The sequence below is a fragment of the Cygnus atratus genome, chromosome 16 (genome assembly GCF_013377495.2).
Source record: "Cygnus atratus isolate AKBS03 ecotype Queensland, Australia chromosome 16, CAtr_DNAZoo_HiC_assembly, whole genome shotgun sequence".
NCBI classification, from domain to species: Eukaryota; Metazoa; Chordata; class Aves; order Anseriformes; family Anatidae; genus Cygnus; species Cygnus atratus.
Genome location: NC_066377.1, coordinates 2195654 through 2215165, shown reverse-complemented (window position 1 = coordinate 2215165; position 19512 = coordinate 2195654). Strand labels below are relative to the sequence as shown.

The window sequence follows — 19512 nt, the reverse complement described above, 5'->3', positions numbered from 1 at the left end:
AAAAAAAAGGGAAAAAAAAAGGAAAAAGAAAAAGGCCTGGGGCGTGGGGAGGGAGAGGGGCAACAGAAGGTGGGGAGGAAACAGAACCAAATTCGTCCACATGGTGAAAAAATATACTAAAAAATAAAGTCGTATTTAGAGTCTGAGCCATGGAAAAGAGGCGAACCCACCTGCGGTGAGAGGCATAGTTTCCCGTGATGTGTCCGCTGCCGTCACAGCCTGGGGTAGGGCAACTGGGCAACAACAACACCACAAGTGTAAGTGCTGGAAGGGAATGAATTCACCCGAAAACGCACGCACACAGTCAGTAAAACCCTCCTCGGGTTCTGTCCCTGCCATCGGCCCTGCTCGCGGGCAAATACCCGGGCTCTTCCACTTCCACCCTCTTTTCATGCCTCTTTTATTTCCAGAAGATCACAAGGACCCTCCACAATTTTGAAAAAAACATGGCAAATATGAAGAAAGTGATGTGTTGCCGTGTGCCAGCAGGGGGGCTGCGGGCAGGCAGAGGTGAGCAGCACCTCCACACCTCCATCGGTGCCGGGAGATGGCCCAAGGTCTGCACCCAGACACGGAGCTTCAAACAGACGCAGCCAGCTCCTGGATTAACTGCAGCTAATTTCTTACAGCCCTGGGGCCAGGAAGGAGAGAGGATGCTAAATGGGGAGAGGTGGCTGGGGGCTGGCTGTGACACCGCTTATTTATTCCGGGGCTGTTTCTGTTTAGGAAATTTCTCTACCTTTCTAATACAACTAAAGGGTTCTACCTCAAAAACTGCTATTCACATCACTGCTGGGTTTTAAAAAAGCCCTGAGAGCTTTGCACAGGGCAGTTGGTGTGCGCTTTGCTCATTTAGGAAGCTGCTGCTGCTGCTCTGCCCCCCCCCCCAGACCTCTTCCCCGCCTGTCCACATGGCTCCCTCAGGTTCCTGCTGGCGCAGCCAAATAAAAAGCAGCTTGTATAGGGTCAGCAAAAAGAGGCTCGCCACACTTCCCTCTTTAGCATACGGGAAGGTCAGACGTGCAGGAAAAAAGATCTGCAGGGTGGTCTGGGAGGGGAGACCTCAGCACCACGACCTCCAAACGGATCCCAAGGGGCATTGGGGCAGAGACAGGTCCAGGCTGCAGCGCCTGGGTCCAGCTCTAAACCTTAACCTTTGGAGGGTCAGCATGGATAGAACAGATCTGGGTCTATTTTTCTCCCCCATCCAACACTGTGAATACACAGACGAGAGCTTAGTTAAGACCCCTCTGTAATGCAAAATGCAGCATGGCAGCAGTCCTGCCACAGCCAGAGCTCACGTTTGGTGGCCCTGCAGCTTCACGGTGATGGAGCTCATTGCTCTGCATTAAGCAGAAGTCCTGCCTTCTCAATGAGACACCTTGAAGCTCAAAACCTCCATGAGAAGGTACATTTTAAAAGGTATTTCCTACAATTTTTGTCTGCTGCCAGCCTGGCTGCCCTGAGCACATGTTTTATATGCATCGGAGGAAGAGGCAAGAAGGCAGGACTCACGTGAGCAGCTCTTTCTTGATGTCCTTGGAGAGGAATTTAAGCTTGAAGTTGGTTAAAGTAACTTCCCCTGGGTATTTTCGTTCTTCAAAGTTTTCCTCCGACACTTCTTGCTCATCAGCTTCCGAGGAGGCAAACGAGTGGGCTGCTGGTTCTGACTGCAAGAGAACAGCCGGGAGAAGGGCATGCAGTGGATGTAATGGTGCCAGGAGAAGTGGATGTAATGGTTCATCCCAGCTCAGAGCTCCTGCAGCTTTGGCAACGCTGCTGAGCCCTGTAAGCACCTCGGTCCCCAAACCAAACAGTCTGCAATTTCCCCCTTTTGTAGGAGAAATGTAGGGACTCATGCTAACGGCACATAGAACTCATATCTTGGGGAACGTCACCAGGAGCACCTCTTGTGCAAATGAAGGAAGGATTTACAGCAAAGCAAGCACAGCAGACCCACAACAGAGCACACAGTGGGCTTTTCCTTTGCAAGAGCTCCTCAATGGAGCCAAGAGCACATGTTCACCCCAGGACAGCTCTGCCTCCTGCCCCATAGTCTGCAGCTGATGTCTGGTAACACCAACAAAAGCAGTAATACATCTCTCCCAAGGCTCAGAGAGCTAACTAGGGGTGCTGGGGGAAAACAGGAGAACTGTGCAAGAAAATATGGTCTTCAACCCGCCGTGAGGTGTTACCTAAGGTCCAGAGCTCACCTCTTCTGGCTCCTCTTCCCGCTGGCGGTTTGGTTTGGTGTAGTCGATGGGCCCATCCCATTCATCCTGGCGGGAGGTCTGGCTGGACTGGGGGGAGGTCATGGTGCTGCTCGTGGCACTGGTGCTGTTTTGGCGCTGGGACACGTCTGGGGACTTCATGCTGGGACTGCTGCTGCAGCTGCTGCTGCTGGGAAAGGTGCTCTCCCGCTTGCGGTGCTTGTTCATACTCAAGTCCAGAGTCCCATTTTCATCCACCTCAATGTCCATGGACTGAAAAGGGGGAAATAAGCCCAACGTCAGCATCTGCCAGAAATTCCCTAAGGAGATCTTCTCCCCGTTTGTCATGGGGGAGGTTAGGGAACAGGTTATTCGTGTCCTGTCCTCTCTGCAGTCAGTCATCACGGAGCCACTGATCAGTTTGGTCTGGCAGGGCCCTTAAAGCCCACACAGCTCCTGCCCCTGCCATGGGCATGACCTGAGAAGGTTCTAAAGGTTTTCAGAAACATGCCATGCAAATGCACCCCTCCACTAAAAGCAGCATGGCATCTTGCATCAATTGCCTGAACACAGACATCCAGTGCTATTTAAGATGTCTTGTGGCCTCCAACACATCTGCCCAAAGCTGGGAGTGTGGCACAGGACCTCTGGAAAACCCACGCTCCTCTGAAAAGCAGCTGGAGGTCAGCCTGGATGCAACTGGGAAACCTCAAATGGCACCAGACACTGAGCAGCGAGCAACTGGAACCAGCCCTGGGCATCTCCCTGGGAGAGTCTCACCTCCAAAGGGTAAATCTGAACTACAATGCAGCTCCAGAACACACAAAAAGCCAAGATTATGTCCTCTAAATGCTACATCACCCAAAGCACGTCGGGAGGGAGAGGGTGGCAAGCGACAAGCCTGTCATTTCTGTCTATTTAAAGCTCAAAACGGAAGGGAAGGATTAAAAAAAAAAAAAAGGTCTTTTTGCCTTCCAACACTTGCAGCTGGAAGCTCACCTTGCCGGGGGCCTCCTGCTGCTTGGTGCTGAGGTTCTCAGGCATTTCCCAGCAGCGGGTGGAGAGGTTGAGGATGGCGGTGGCGGCCATGTGCGCGGCCTCGGCGTCGTGGGAGTAGTCGAAGCCTGTGGAGGAAGATGAAGTGCTCTTCACGTAACTGCTGGAGGGGCTGTGGCTGGGGGAGGAGGCCTTTGGAAAAGGTTTGGCTGGAATAAAAAGAGAAGGAACAACACAAGGCTAAGGTATCACTGGCACGGGCAAGTCAGTCTGATGCAGCGCATCGGCAGCGCCAGCCCGCTGCTATTACCAGCCCTGGATTGCCAGGGAGGTGCAATAGGAGCAATGCTGGCTGCTGCTGGGATCTTGTGTGGTGATGGTTTCTTGGTGGGAAAAGTCAGTTCATTAGCTGGCTCTGCCATCAAGCCTCCCCGAACCCACTTTTCTTCATTAAAGCTACCCCTCGGTGGAAGGTGCTGAAGGAGAAAGCCCAGAGGAGCTTCCCAGATCTTTTATTTTTTCTCTCTCTCTGTTCCTAACTTAGCCACGGAGCTGACTTGCAGGGAGATTTCTTGCAGCACGTTTGAACACTTATAAGTTAAAAAATTACATTTGTAGCAAACCCACGGCCATGAAATATGAGCTTCTGAGGATGACACTGGTGAAATATGTATTTTCCGACAGCTGACATATAATTTAAATACGTCTGAGTAACCAGATTTATTGCACAGCCACACATGGTCACTACTCCGCACTGGTACTGTATATCACAGCACATAGCAGTGCGATCCTGGAGGTGCTATGCTCTCTTCGCACCCTATGAAATCAAAGTCAGTAGCTCCCAAGGTTAACCCACAATTAAACTGGCCCCAGTTTAAAAACTGGACCCATTTAGGAGGGCTCTGAAGTCAGCAGTTTCAGTGGGTGCAGATGGGATCATCTGATTTTGAACCACCGCAGGATTGTATTCGGAATCAATCAGCAAAATTTTCCAATTCTCATTTCATTTCCCTCTGCACGTTTTGAGGGAAAACCCAGGAGTCTCACCCAGGGAAGACTTGTGAGGTTTGTCCTGCTGGTGGCAGAGCAGCAGGACGACCCGGGCGGCTGTGGCTGCAGAGCAGAGTGACTTCACGATTGCCATCACAAACTGGAAATATAAGGCACTATAAAATGCTAATGTTCCCGAGGACTGCTTTCTTCCTGGCTGTGTGCGTATATAATGCACGTTGACATTAATGGGAGGGATGCACACACATGCAGGGGAGTATAAATCCCTCTGGATGAAGATCTCTTTAAAATAAGTTCTCAGTGAAAGGAACAGATTTCCCTGCTATGATTGGCAATCATATTCATCTTGTCGCTTTGATTAACTCATTGGAAGCTTGCCCAAATGGTTATTCTTGTGTATGGCTGCTTATTTTTGAGTCCGGTTTAATCCACATCTTCGCTGCGGAGTGCGGGTGTTTGCCAGCCCAACCTGACAATATCCAGGATCGCGAGATGCCAATTTCAATTTCACACCGTAGACTCAGCGATGCTTTTCCATTTCGTAAGTATTTCTACCACTAATAGACTCGCAATCAGCAAATTAGTAAAATAAGTGATGAGAAAAAATAGAAAGGATTATCCTAGTGGGTTTGCTGGAATTATTTTTGTCAGTACAATTACCCTGAAAATTCTTTGCTAATATTGCAAATAACACAATCTATTCAGCAAGAGAATCACTTGTGCTGGGAAACAAATTACTTTTCCATCAGCCCTAACCCAGGATGACAGTGGCAGTTGTGCTCTCTGGCCTCCATCCAATTTCATTGTCTGATCCTTTACAGATTTAGTACTGTAATAAAGGCAGCTTCCATTGTAGTGCAACAACCGGGATGCTTTCAAGTACGAGCACTTTTTAGAGAGCAGCTGCATCAGGATTAAACAGGATTGTGGAAGTGGGATTAGCCAGACAGAAAGCCCTCTTGAGGCTGCTGACTTCTGCAAACTGGTCTCCTAAATCTTTATTTTTTTTTTCAGCAAGATGTCTTCAGGAGCATGTTTGGTGTCAAAGAGAGGGGGGACGTTAAACGTTGGTCCCCTGGCACAGGGCTGGGGCAGGCTGGCTCCCTGCACAGCTCCTGAGAACCCATCCCAGAGGGTTTAATTTCATTTTCACCCACACTGTCATCACAGTGTTGTAACCAGTGCAAGAGCCTCGGTGTGGAGCAGAGGTGGGTGGCTGTGACAGGGAGCGGAGGATGGGAGGGGGTGATCGATAGGAGCAGCGCTGGAGAGCCCAGCGCAGCTGAGAAGACAAATGGATGGAGTGGGTCATACGTAAGATGGAAGAGAGGAGAACTATAATCCATTTAGCTAGATGAGAAAAGACAGATCAATAGATATGAACTGCAAAGCAGTGGGGACCAACTGAGGACAACTGTGTAACTTATCCCACCTGGAGCCATCGCTCAGATTAATGCTCCCACCGCTCCAGGCAATTCTTCCCAAACCCGAAGCCCGAGGGCCTCTCCCCCAGGCCAAGCTCTCACAGCAGCCACGGGCCCCGTGTCTCTCTCCCCACAGCGGGGATGTGCTGCAGGACCCAGCTCAGCCTCCCCATCCCGTCCCCATTTCTCCTCCCACCCCACAAGGCTCAGCCCCGGGACGCTCCCCGCACCCCGAAGCGATGCTCCCCAGGGCCTCACGGCACGCGAGGTGCTGAGACAGGCAGAGAATGCAAAACCCAGCCCTTCCCTGCGCCCAACTTACATTTAAAGGCTTTAGGTGAGGTTTCGCTAGTCTGAATCTTTGGGGCAAGCATGCGTTTGCCAAAAACCTGAGCATCAAAACTTGCATAATCGAAGGTGACCTTGGAGTACTTCTCCAGCTCCTTGGCCAGGTTGGCCCGGGGGGTGGCTGGGACCATGTTGGGCCGGTAGCTTCCGTACTGAGGGATCTCCAGTTGCTTCACAAAGCACATAGGCCTGAGGACGAAACAATGAGCACTGGTAATTTCTCATTTCCTCTGTGTGACCGAGGTGGCACCAGCAGCTGGGGTAGTGCGGGGGGACCAACGTGGTGGGGATATCCCCAGGGGCTGCAGGGGAAGAGCTGGCAGTGACAGCCCTTTTCTGTCCCTCAACAAGTCTGCACCTGGTTTGGATCCATTAAATTCATTTTTCTTTTTTTTTTTTTCTTTTTTTTGTTTGTTTGTTTTTCATTTTTAATTTCTTTTTAAACCAAAAGCTGAGGTGTCATCCAAAATACCCCCGCAGGCTGCTGTGACATGGCAGCATGTTTCCAACAGCAGTGAGTAAACACCCAGGTGCCACTCGCCCGTGGGAGCTGTGCCAAAGGACAGCACATGAAGGCATCAGGACCCCAATCCAGCTCTGAGCCCCTCTGCAGCCTGGCTGCAAAGGGAAGCTTGACGCACAGCCGAGCCGAGCGCGCCTCTCCCCTGCCTGCAGAGTCCCTCCTAAAGCCCCGCTTCTGCCGGGCTGCCTATCATGAATCAATTTGTCTTGCATATAAATTGTATATAAATGGCCCATTGTTATTCTCCTTCCCGTGACCTCTTTCTACCAGCGAGTCCTCGGAGCGGGAGCTCCTTGGAGCATGGAGCATCCTCGTGATGTGCTCAGAGCACGCTGCGCCCATCGCAGGCTCCGCTGCAAATAAATAAGTAATCGCCCCGAATGGCCTTCCTTTGCAAAGCACCGAGCTCTCAGCGCCGGTGCACCAGGGTGCTCAGCAGTCCTGGGGAGCAAATAAATAAATTAATCCGACTTTGATGCCTTGGTGGGAGCGCTGCTCAGCGCAGCATGGAAAGGGCTCGTGCTGCAGTTCCTATCCTCCTGCTCTCATTGTGAAATAACTAACCATATTACAATCCATCTGTAGCCTCATGAATCACGTCGGCTACGGAAGCCAGCATCTATCAGGGACATCCTTGCTGTGAGACAGCCCTTTCTCCCGGGAAGACAGAGATGGGTGAAATTACAAAATAAATGCGGGCGGTTTGGCAATGAGTGGCAGGTTCCTCTCCTCTGACCCGTGCGGGCTAAGGAAGAAAAGTGGGAGGACTTGTGTGAAACTGTGATCGAGTGATTTATATGTAGCCGAAATCTCCTCCTCCCCCTCCCTAGGCCCACCCTACTTATAATGCTAATATAATAGCCATAATTCTCTGGCAGTTTGCATTGCAGCGCTATCGGCACAAATGCCTTCTGCTGCGCTGCTAAAACCCTTTGGCCTGTAGCCTCAGCATTAATTGATGCTACAGAAGCAATTCATTGTCCTCAATGCCCTCCCTGGGATCATCAATTAAATATCTCCCCACCTTGGCGAGACCTATGATCATAATAACAGGACTCAGCAGTATCAGGATACAGCTGGAGCAAGCTGGCTCCCGCTGTGGGCGCGGGTCCCCGGTGCTGGCTTCCCACACCATGTACCTGAGTATCCGGTCAGAATTGGAGCTGGTCTTCGAAGGGTCACCAGACTGGGTTTGTTGCTTTTCATGTGATTTGGCTAATTTTTCAGCAGCAGCAATGGGGCACCCAGATAAACTGTGTGAGTTAAAAAGAAAAAAGGGAGAGGGAAGGAAACAGAGCATGAGGGATGCACATGGAAATCCTCTCTCATTTCAGAGACCCAAAGCTGCACTGAGCCCATGAGAAAAATGTTTGCATTTAAGGCTTTTCTGGTTAGCATTATCCCAGTGTACTGTTAGTCTTGCCAAGCAGCAGAGCTGCCAGATCTCTCTGGGGCAAGCCCCGGAGCATCACCAGTGCGAGGGATGGAGGAGGGAGGCAGCTGCCCAGGGCTGAGCACAGCAGAGGCCAGGCTGGTTTCTTCGGGGAGTTTTAGCAGTTAAATGGCATTTTTGATTTGTGTTTATTTGTCTCTTTTGAGGCTGTTTGAAGGGAGCCTTCTGAGGGGTGCTGGCTGGGAAACATTTGCACTTCTGATGTGCACAGCTGCCAGCACACGGTGCCTGGGGTCGGTCGGGGGCTACGAGGGCTTTTGCTTGCACTCACCCTTTGCATGAGCTTGGCTGTGCCTCTTCGGGACCAGCTTGGCTCTAGCAGCGATTGCTCAGGGAAGGTAGAAATGCCTTACAAGCAGTGTAAGGGGTTTACAGCCCCAAACCATCTCAGGTGCCCCCATCCCCAGAGAATCCACCACCAAGGGACCCCCGCCAGGCTCAGGGCTGGGGCTGGCAGAGCAAAGCACCCTGCTCGAAGCCCTCTCCATAACCCCCTGGGAGCAGTCCCTCACTTCAATCTCCCTGCGATCTCACTGCTTGCAGCAAACCATGTTTCTCAATTAACCCAGGAGATTTCCCTAATTTTCCTCTAGCAATTACAGCTACAGGGAGGCATCACCAGGGTGGCTGCCCCCGTGGTCCCCAGCCATGTCTGGATGGGTGACAGTAAACTCTCACCTCGTGTCTACCAGCATGGTAATGCTCGCAGAACTGGCACTCTGTGCTAATGAAGCGTGAGCACAATGAATAAATCACAAACTGGTGAGCAGATCCCTGTAGCGCAGGCTAGTCTGGCTTTTGGGATGGTTTCTAGCTTGAACAGCACCATCCCCTCTCCTTGTAGCCTTCCCATTTGTAAAAGTTCTGGGGTTTGACTGAAGCCAGAGCACGGGGTATAATTACTGATACCAAAGCACCGGCCTGTCCCCTCCTGGCTACACCTGGGCTGAGGGCATAGAGCAGCAGGGCCTAAACTCCCAGCTCACCTGTACTGTGGACTAATTTCAGCCCAAGTATTGTGTCAATTCCTAAAAATCCTGCAAAGTGCCACACAAGCAAACATCACCAGGCACCCTCTGCTCCCCTGGCTCCATGTGTCTCCTCCTTGAGCCCCCATCCCATGACATCCACCTTTGAGCCTGGAAGCATTGCTCTGCCCTACTTCCCAGCCAGAAATCCCTGCCCCATCTGTGCTTTCCCGTATTATTCTTTGTCTTAGGATCACCCCTTCCTTGCCCATCCTGCTTGGAGCATCTCCCAGCACGAGGGCTGTAGCTCCAGAACAAAACCTGTGCCCCTGGGGCTGGCTGCAGGGCAGAAGAAGTGGAAGGCAGTACCTCCTGTGCGTGTTGCGGTTGCTGTTGACGTGACCCTGTCCTGTGCAGCCTGGCGTGGGGCATTTCAACACGTTCTCGTGCATCGCCAAAACTTCGGAGCGAGAAGGGGAGGGGGAGAAGGGAAGGGAGGCAAAAACAACTCGATAAAAATCAGAGAAAAAAAAAAAAAGACAAAATCATCAAGACTTGTACACTGGCTTCCTAGAAATCAGGGAATGTGAAATGCTGTAATTAGAATTTTTCTGCGTGGAGAAAAAAAATAAGAGATTTTCAAAGCAGAACTGCCCAGGTCAGAGCATCCCTGCGCACATCCTGGGCTTTGTCCCTGTTTGCTGATTGCAGTCCAGTTTCCCCAACCAGCCCCTCCTGCCTTCCATCATTTTGGAGCCAGGCCTCCCCATTTCAGGTAGTTTTAAGTGATTGAAGTTGTATCTCTGCTTTTATCCTGAGGACTAGTCTTTGTTTGATTTTTTTTTTAAAGTTTTAATCTTCAGGATTATTGCTTCCTGCAGTGCTGACCTTAAAAGTAAAGAAAATAATTTGATTTGCAAGCCTTTCTGAAGCACACAGCTTGTGTTATTTATTTATTAATATTTTTCCTTGCATTTGAACTTGTGCAGAGATAGCTGTACTTCCTCCTCGTTTCCTGCAAGTCTGTCTTTATAGCAGGTCTGCAACCTTTGAAATTACTGATAAAGAAGTGTGGTGGTTTTATTTTTTGGTCTATTATGCCATTATCGTAAACATACAACATTGATTTTTATGTATATGCACAAGGAAAACTATTTAGGATGCTGGTAGAGAGGTAGAAATAAACTCTCTCTATGTATATGTGTATAAAAATCTGTTATGATGCTGATAAATATTTCCTGGAGAAGAGATGAATCTCAGTATAGTGCTTCATGAATTTTACAGCAACGAGAGCACAGGAGGATACTCAGCTGCCTTACACGTCCTGAGCACCTCCTCTCCTTTGCCGGATGGCAACCCCCTCATCACAGTTGGACATCAGGAGAGAACACTTTTCTCTTCCTTCCAAATATGATATCCCAAATAGAGAAAAATACAAGAAATTCAGTGTAAAGGTGGGAACTGCTCAACACATCTCTGGAGGTGGGCAGTCATTTTCAAAGCACCTTTGATTTTCATAGAAGGGACCTCATCCTCCACAGGATGGTGCTAACATCTTTAAGAAGGGTCTGACTCTCTTGTAATCTCCTTAGCATTTCCCATGAAGAGCAGTACCACCTTGGTGGACAGAAGCGTCCTGGAATGAGTTGGAAAAGCACCATACCACACCAGAGACACCATTATACCCCAGGGGTTAACGTCAGACTTCTGCTAGGGACTCATTTGCAAAATTCACACCATTTGGACTCCTTGGAGTGCCCATTACCCTTGAGATGACTCTACCCATCAGACGTAAAAGTCCCTCTAGGAAATATGACTCCGGACTAATTTAAGCAACCTGTGCTATCCTGCTGGGCACCCGAGCATGTACTCACTCTCAGGGGGGATCCTGTCTTTGTGCGGACAACCAGAGAGGCTGCGATGGTGAGGGTAGAGTCCCGTGACGTGGCCAGTCCCATCACAACCAGGCGTTGGACATTTGATTTCTCTCTTCTCGGGTCTCGAGGGATCTAGGGGTTGTGGGATGCAGGTTAGCAGATTTGGAGGGGAAGAGGTGTAAAGGTGTGGAACATTTCATTGCAAAATTGCCCCGGATGCCTCCCACCACTCTTCCAGTCAATGAAGGAGAAACCTTTGGGTTTGGAGATTTTTTTATGAAAGTGGAGCTGTAGCACTGGAAACAAATTGGCAGCACAGAGCTGCTCTCTAGACCGAGCAGGCAGCCCAGCAGCAGTGCTTGCAGTGCACAGTGAACCCCTTGCCTGGCCATGCCCAACGCCTGCCCTTGCTCCAAAACCCATCTGGCTTTGAAACCGGCCCTCCAGCCCAGGCTGAGATTTGCAAGGCCAACAGAGCCCTTTAACCCAGTAACTCCCCTGCTGAGACCCAGAGACCACCATCATTTTATGCATTCACTGCTGACCTCTAGGATGTCCCCATTTCTCTGGGCATGGATTTGTAGCTAAATTCCCACTGTGGGACATGAACCCACCCCAGCAGCCCACTCTTCATGGAGCGGAGCAGCTCTGTCCCTGGGGATGGGAAGGAAGGAGACCCACAGAGGCTCACCCCCATACCCCACCTTTGCCATAGTAGCTCTTTCGGATGCTGTCCAGTGGTTTGCTCTGTTTCTCGTCCACCTGGAAGTGCTTTACGTGCTCTCCCGGCAGCCGGCTGGGTTCCCTCACGATTTTCACCTGCTCGGCCTTCAGCGCGATGGCTTGCTCCAGCAGCCCCAGGTTCCCCCTCGTCATCATGTCGTACATCTCCGACTCGTCGGTCACGGCTGACTTCTGGGAGCGGGCGTCATCGTCTTTGTCGTCGTCCGAGCGGACCTCCACGATGACCGAGTATTCGGGCTTTGGGCTGAACTGCCCTTCACAGTGGCTTTTCTGGGCATCCTGAGAAGTGTGAGGAGCTTCTTCACAGATCACTTCGGGAGCCATCTCTTCCTCCTCCTCCTCCTCCTCTTCCTCCTCCTCCTCCTCTTCCTCTTCTTCCTCCTCCTCCTCCTCCTCATCTTCATCCTCCTCCTCCTCATCCTCCTCCTCCTCCTCCTCCTCTCCTTCAGCCTGCATGGCCTTGGGCAGTTTGCAGGCCTCCTCGCAGCTGGCGTCATCCCGGTGCTCTGGACACAACTCGCTGCTGCTGCGTTCGCTGGTGACCTCAATGACTTCCTCCGCGTCCTCCGTCTGGATGATGATCTCCTTGTCGCACTCCTCCACCATCTCCTCTCCCGCGTCCTCGTGGACCAGGTGCACAACGTTGGACGGCGGCTTGGAGACCTGCAGCTCTGCTTCGGGCAGCTGCCCTTCGATGGCGAGGGTTTCCTCCGCTATTTGGCCTAGGTTTAGGAGAGAGTTGGCGATTATTTCTTGATAGCTGCTATAGTTGGCCTTGCTGGGCCCAGATGTGCTTGTTGCTGGTTTTTGTCCATAATGGGTTGATTTTGCTGGGCTTCTCTCTGAGAAGGGGGTGGGGGGGGGGAAGTGGGAAAAGGAAAAGGGGAAGGAAAAAAGGGAAAGGAAGAGGAAAAAAGAGGTAAAAAAAGAAAGAAGAAAAAGAAGATGGAAAAAAAAGGGGGGGGAAGGAGAAAAAAGAAGGAAAAAGAAGAGAGGAAAAAAAGGAGAGGAAGAAAAAAGGAGAGAAAAAAAAAAGAGAGGGGAAAAAAAGGAAAATAAAGTAATGATATAAGCTTGTAAACATCTCTTTGTCTTCCTTAAGCTTAATTGAAACCAGAGCCTTGCTGTTATACCCCTGGAGCAGCCTAATTTATTGCACTCGGGGAGGGCAGATAGAAAGGGGATTTCCTCACGAAAGCTTTCACGGTGCTCAGATGTACACTGCTTCCTGGCCCCCCGACCATCAGCAGCCAGCTGGCCCCGTGCTTCCCCTGCTCCCAAAACCAGGGGCTCTGCACCAGGTGGTGCCAGGACCCTGGACAGACACCCAGCCCATCCGCCTGTCACCCCTCTCCTTGGAAAGAGGATGGATGGCCAGATCCTGCACCAGGGCGGCGATGGAGGAGCCCGGGCTGCCGCCCTCGCCACCACACACAGCTCCTTTGTGCTTCCCAGGGGTCTTTCCCCAGGGAGCGTCCCTGATGGAGCAGCTCTCACTTTGAAGACTCCAGAGACAATCTGCTTGTAACCCATCACGGCTTAACCAGAGCTCTGCTGCCCTGCTTCCACCAAACACAATAATTGCGGAACGCGCGATTCAGAGGAGCTATAACTCCTGGTTATTAACACTCACTGCCCTTTATTCATCTCCACAACGCAGCTCAGCAATCAATAATGACAAAGCACCTTCTGCTGGCTCGGGGCTGCGGGTCTCCTCCTGCTCCACCGCCTCCGCCTCGTCCTCCTCCAGCGTCCCCTCCGACTCATCGGAGCCAGACTCCTTCGCCTCGGCCTCCTCGCTGCCGTCGCTGTCGACGTTGTAGCCTTCGTCCAAGGCCAGCTTGAGCGGGTGGGATTTTCGCTTCGACACCAGGTGTTCGGCCTCCGCATCCTGAAGTTTCCTCTTCTTTGCTAGAGGGCAGCTTTGTAGGCTGCGGGTGGGAGCAAGGAGGCATTGCCCAGTGAGAAGGCATGTCTACGGCATCTCAACCAGGCAGGCAAAGGCAAGTGGGATAAATACACAAATACTAAAAAATAACACATATAGTACCCCAGCTTTTTAGCATTTTTTGATTTTCTTTTTGCCCAGATCTGCTCTCAAATCTTGACTTTGTGCATCTCCTGATATTGGCTTTATGCAGAAGTCAGCACAAGCTTGCCAGACTCATGCTACCAGTCTGCCCATGGACAGTTGGTGTTCGGGGAGCAGCAGGACCAATGGTTCCCAGCACCACTGCTGGTGCTGGCCACCAGTGCCACCATGAAACCAGGCAGGGGACACAGAACCAGCCTCTGGAGCTCATCCACCAACCGCTGTAACTAAATTTATCTGAAAACCACTGGTTACTGCTGGCATGGCTTCCAAGGCAGCCAGCGGGCTCTCATTCCTCTCCATGTCCATAAAGGCACGGAGCAGACCAAAATCTGTTCCTGCTGACAGCTCCCACTGACACCAGGCACCCGAGCCAGGCACTGCTGTCTTGGTTTGGGGTCGGTGTGAAGGCAGCTGTCAGCCTGGTGAAAGACCCCACGGACCGATGGAGAGAGAGCAAGAGATGTATTTGTGTTTGGCTCCTGCTCTGAACCATCCTCCAAGGAACCAGTTTCTCCAGGGAACATCTGTCTCTGGGTTTCCTGCTTGCATGTTTCCATCCCCATTACCTCCGACCCAGCCTTACCTTCTGTGCCTCGCATACTTCCCACGGATGTGTCCTGAGCCATTACAGCCTGGGGTAGGACAGCTGGAGAAGGAAACAAGCAACCATCAAGAACAGCAATAGGACCCGGAGAATTCTTTTTTAATTAGAAGAGTATAAACTATGGTCAGTTAAACAGGTTCTGTGCACAAAGAACAAAATAACCACAAAATGGAAGATAATTTCCCTCAAATGCTTCAGCTTGTCCCTTTGAATTCCAAGTGAGGAGGGCAGGAGAGCAGCTTTGCAGTTTGCTAAAAATTAATGAAATGACTCACCCCATTTAATTAGATGAACGGTTCATTATAGTTTTATGAGTATGTTTAATTAAAGATTTGCATGTGTAAGAGCAAGCTTTTAAAAACCAGACAACTACTACACTCTGCCTCCCCCCCTTCCCATTCTTCAGCTTTCGTTTTTGCTGGTGCTGGAGGAAAACATGGGCTTTCCACTTGCGTAATGGCTTATTGGGGAACTGGGGCTCCTGGCACCAAGAAATGGGAGCCCTCATGAAAAGAGCAGGCAGGGAATGGGGTGAGGATGTTCAGCTTTTAGCCAGAGCACAGTGGGTGAAAGTCACCTGGAGGCGAATCCTCCAGAGCACCTCGGAGGCTCGCTTTTGGGGAAAAGGATGGCATTTAGGTGACAAAAATCCCAAATCCCTGCACTTGCTCCTGCTGCCCTGCAGAAGAGGACTCATTAAAGACTTCCCGGGAGCTCTGGGCAGCGCTCACAGATGCTGCTGCCCTTGCCAGGGGCTGCAGCCACGCTGCCTGCGTGCTGCATCCCTCGGCGCGGGGCCGCACGCTTCCCCTGCAGGGGTAATTAATCCCAGCTCCGAGAGCAAGAAGGGCTCCAGATAAAAAGCATTAAAGCAAACATTTTCTGGCAAAACCAGATTACGGCATTGATTATAGGATACCCAAGTGACTCGCCTGACGTCTGAGGGATTCTGGAGTCGTGTAGGATTAATAACCTCATTTAGCACCGTATCACCCTCAGCCCGGGAAGTTGGAAGCGCTAATGAAATCTCCTGATGACAGTGCAAAGGGAGAAGGCATCGCCAGCCCAGAGGGGATCCGGCCAGCCTTTTAGTCTTGGAGTAAAAACACGGGATGATATTAAATAGCAACAAGTGCCAAGTCAGGCTTTAGGGATGCAGAGTTTCTGCTCTCAGCAGAGAGCCCAGCCCCTGCAAAAAGCTCGGGAGAAGGTGAATGGGAGCACAATGGTGGGTTCTTAATGGCTTAGCTCCCCACAACACCATGCACAAGCTGGACTGCTGCATTCAAATAAAAGAATTAAACCCCAAAACAGGACAGGAATGGGTTGCTGAATTGTCAGAAATTGTAAGAATGCTTCCTTTGGGTAAGAACCCTTTCTGGAGGATTTGAAAACAGCCCCACCACCCCTGGGGTCCTGCCAACAACCCCCCCCCTTCCCTAGCAAAACGCTCAGGACCATATATAAAAGCATCTCATCCCACTAACGTGCATGCTCAGGGGCTGCCCCCTTCACTGCTCCCTCTGCTGCTGATCTTCAAGTCTACTTAATTTTAATTGTCCTCAGTCACGACTGAGGCTGCTCTGTGCCGAGCAGCCCCAGACACACGTTAAGTGAGTGCAGGCAGAAGACAGAGCGGTGTTTATGGTGCCAGTGACTCGTCTGAAAAAGGCTTCATTCAGCAGGAAACAAAAGCAGCTCTGATGAAGATGTTACAGGCTTTTATAAGCTTTCCTGAATCAATTAAAGCTCGTTCCCCCCACCTCATTTTTAATGTGGTGAAATGAAGCCTGCAGTAAATAATAAAAGAGAACAAGCCAAGCAGCTCAGCATCGGAGTTTCCCAAAGCAGGTGGCGATTTGGGATGTCTCCGGTGCGTGGATTTAATCCCTTACAAAGCCCCCAAAGCAGAGGTGATGCTCACCACGCTCTGGACCAGGCTTAGCCATCCCCACACCTCTGTCCCCGCTCTCCTCCAGGGGGTTTCACGCATTTTGGCTGGGGTCCCGGAAGCAGAAAGGGCCTCTGGGGTCTGTGAAAGCCACATTCCTTCCCTGCCACAGCCACTGCCGGACCTGCTCCCCTCTCCCCGAAGCCTTCATCTCCTTGACAAAAGGGCCACTTATTGTCATGCAGACGTTGCCCTGCTTCCAATTAGTCGATTAATCGTCCAGTTAATCAGGCAATTAGGTGACAGCTGCAGAGATGGCTTTGTGGAGCGCTCCGTCCTGCCCCTTATATATGTCACCTGCTCCAATTACCACCTCCACTCAAGTGTTCAGCAATAAAAGTTGGAGAAGTGGTGTGCCTGCCGCTCGCTCCTCCATCTCTCCAGAGCCATCGGGGAGTGGAGGAGCAGAAATGCGCTGAGATTGGGTTGGTTAAGGTCCAATTACTCTTTGACACGCACGGTTTTCTATCAGAGAGGCAGCCCCTGCTATTAGTGCCTGTCCAGGTTAAAGACTCCCACCTCTTGCATAAGCCCTTGTGCAAGGTTTAAAGGCAGCTTAGAGGTGGGGGAGGCTGTTATTTATAATGAGAAGCTCCGTAGAGCTGCAAAGGCTCGCTCCGGCTCTTTGGGCTGCTGCTGTTCACATGCCAGCGCTGCTAAATGAGTGACAACGAGACCTCGGTGGCTTGACAGGGGATGCAGGGCTAGAGGAGGAGCATCTGGCACGAGGAGTGATGTGACATGGCTTTGTTTGGGGGCAAGGGGAGGATGTGAACTACACGGAAAAGAAATCCTGCTCTTTTGCAAGATCATCAAAGACAACAACCTCCATAAAATAGGGGCATCAGGCATTGCTGGAGTTTACACTGGGCAGGACAGAGGGCGGATGGAGGTTCTTTGGTCCAATATAAGCCAACCAGCAAGATCTCCACCCTGTAAGTCCCACACATTTGCTCCCCACACCCCGGTCCCCAGACAGGCCGGCAGCAGCGGGGTTTCACCTGAGCGAGCCCCAGCCTGGGGTCTCCATCCCTCCCACCACCACCGAGGAGGAGGAGCAGGGTCCTTACCTCACCTCCTGGCCGATGAGCTCCGTGGGCACTGGCCGAAGGGGCAGGAGGCAGCAATGGAAACAAAGACACGGTCAAAAACACATTAAGGGTCTGAGCCCCCACAGGGCACCTCCCCTCCCTGGGGGATGCTCTCCTACAGCTGCTGCATTCCTACTGCCCCCAGAGGCATCCCACTTGGGAACGAAAGGACAACCCACTTTGTCAATGTTTGCTGCATGCCATCATACACTTGCCTTGGAAATCCTCTTGTGTGTTTTTAGCTTTAAGCCCATAAATGCATGTTTGCAGCATCAGGGAGTACCTCCATCTCAAAATGACAACTTTAGAGTCAGCAGAGCTATATTGATTTATATGCATAGGATTCAAACGCTTATAAGTAAGGACTGAGCTTTCTTATGCCTTCCTCTCTGTGTTTGCCTTTAAAACATGTCCCTTAATTACTTATTGCACAGTTCACTACTGGTTTGCTGCAATGGCCATGTTTACCTCTGTAACATCAACAGGCACATTTTTTTCTCCTTCCTTTGTCACACTGGACTACGTAAGAGCCCCGCCTATGCTCAGACACTTGGCTTTTAGGGTGAACAATAGTTCGTGGGGGGACGGGGATTATTCCCCACTCGTGATTAAGAGGACATCCCACTGCTTACAGTAACAACATACACCAACATCGCATCATTGCTGAAAACCTTCCACTCTGCAAGGAATCCAAATAATCGGGAGGGAAAAAAAAATACAACACAAGCTAAATTCGTCTAAGCTAAAAACCATAACACATTTGCTCAATTTGTTTGAGCTAATTGGGTTTCCTGGGATCCAGCTCCCCGTGGGATGACTCACAAGCTTCAACAAACTGGAGGCAGTGGCAAATCCCACGGTGTATTCGATAAATTACCTTTTCACATCTAGAAACCCAGATTCAAGTGTGGCGAAGGCAGGGTGTGAGAAAATAAATAGAATCGGGCCGCTCTCGTTAGCAACCTGAGCGAGCACTTTTACGGACGTGCAGCAAGATAATAAAACCCACATAATCCAGCTTGATTCAGCACAATTGGCAGCATCTGGTTTTTCCTTTGGTTTTAAAAAAGATGCTGAAAAGTGCAAGGAGGAAGGCAGGCCAGCACAAAGTGAGGTGGGCCAGCACAGCTGCATGCGGGAAGCTGCAACCCCTATAGCCCTTGCTCTTCATGTCAGCCAGCCCCATTCATCCATCCCTGCCAGCCACCTTCGCAATTAATCAAATCCACGTCCACAAGAAGGAATAAATACTGCGAGGATGCCCTGCACCCATCACACGAGGTGATGCACCATGCTCTGCACCAGACCGCCTCTCCTCCTCCCAGACCGAAAGCACGTGAAGAGGGAACTGAGCAATATTTTAAAGGTGAAAAATAAATATCAATCAAGCTTTGCATTAACAAGTCACTTGTCCTCGTGTCCCTGCCGGGAGACAGCCCTGTTTGCTTCTGCAGCATGCACTACTTCTGCCAGGCGCTCTCAGATGTACAACTTCAAAGCCACTAGCAGAGTGTGCATGATGAAAGCCCCGGGAGCTGATCTGAAGCTACAGCAATTGCGATCCCCATCAAGCAAAGCACGCAAAGGGCTTTTTCTTTTTTTTTTTTTCTTTTTCTTTTTTTTTCCTTGGGCATCAGGGATGAGGGAAGCAGGGAGGGAGGGTTAAATATTACAAGACGCTGTAAAGGCTTGTAGTTGGGAGTTTTCCAGGCTCATGGACAAATCTCAGTGGGGCTGGAGGGGAGGCGGTGAGTGTAATTTAAAGAGCCACCAGCCTGGACCTGACAAATCAAAGCCCTTTTGGAACAAGCAAAGTGCAGGGAGCTCGGGTACCACCTCCGCGCGCAGCAGGATGATCAGCTGCTCACCTCTGATAGACTTCGATCGCGTGCGTGCTCTCTTATCGTCATTTTCTAAACTCATCTGGGATGGAAAGAGAAGCTATTGGTTAAAAGACAACGTGAAAACTATCATTAAAGGCAATTCTCACACAGGGCTGTTGCTCTGGGTAAATACCTGAGACAGACAATTCTTGCATTGCTTTTATCATTCAACCCAAAGTTATTCATTTGAAAGGCAGAAGGCACAATCTTCTTTTCGATTCCCAGATTTAGCAACCTTGTGTTAATTTCCCCATCCCAGGCCACAGCACGGACTCACTGCTGGGGGTCCATGGAGGGCCGAACACGCAGGTGGAACCGCACTGGTGGAGGCAGA

At 50.8% G+C, this 19512-nt stretch overlaps 1 protein-coding gene across 1 annotated transcript in view; it reads right to left on the bottom strand.

Annotated features, from left to right (window-relative positions):
- MYT1 (myelin transcription factor 1) overlaps positions 1-19218 on the bottom strand; it is a 31755-nt gene extending 12537 nt beyond the window's left edge. Inside the window, exons 1-13 of the mRNA XM_035548490.1 lie at positions 19164-19218; positions 17275-17305; positions 14233-14295; positions 13239-13485; positions 11515-12394; positions 10808-10942; positions 9303-9393; positions 7652-7765; positions 5964-6178; positions 3210-3334; positions 2214-2483; positions 1516-1670; positions 171-233 (exon numbers count right to left, since the gene is read on the bottom strand). Of these exons, the coding sequence (XP_035404383.1) occupies positions 171-233; positions 1516-1670; positions 2214-2483; positions 3210-3334; positions 5964-6178; positions 7652-7765; positions 9303-9393; positions 10808-10942; positions 11515-12394; positions 13239-13485; positions 14233-14295; positions 17275-17305; positions 19164-19218 (2444 nt within the window). The remainder of the gene's footprint in view (positions 1-170; positions 234-1515; positions 1671-2213; positions 2484-3209; positions 3335-5963; positions 6179-7651; positions 7766-9302; positions 9394-10807; positions 10943-11514; positions 12395-13238; positions 13486-14232; positions 14296-17274; positions 17306-19163) is intronic.
- Between the last annotated feature and the right edge of the window lie 294 nt (positions 19219-19512).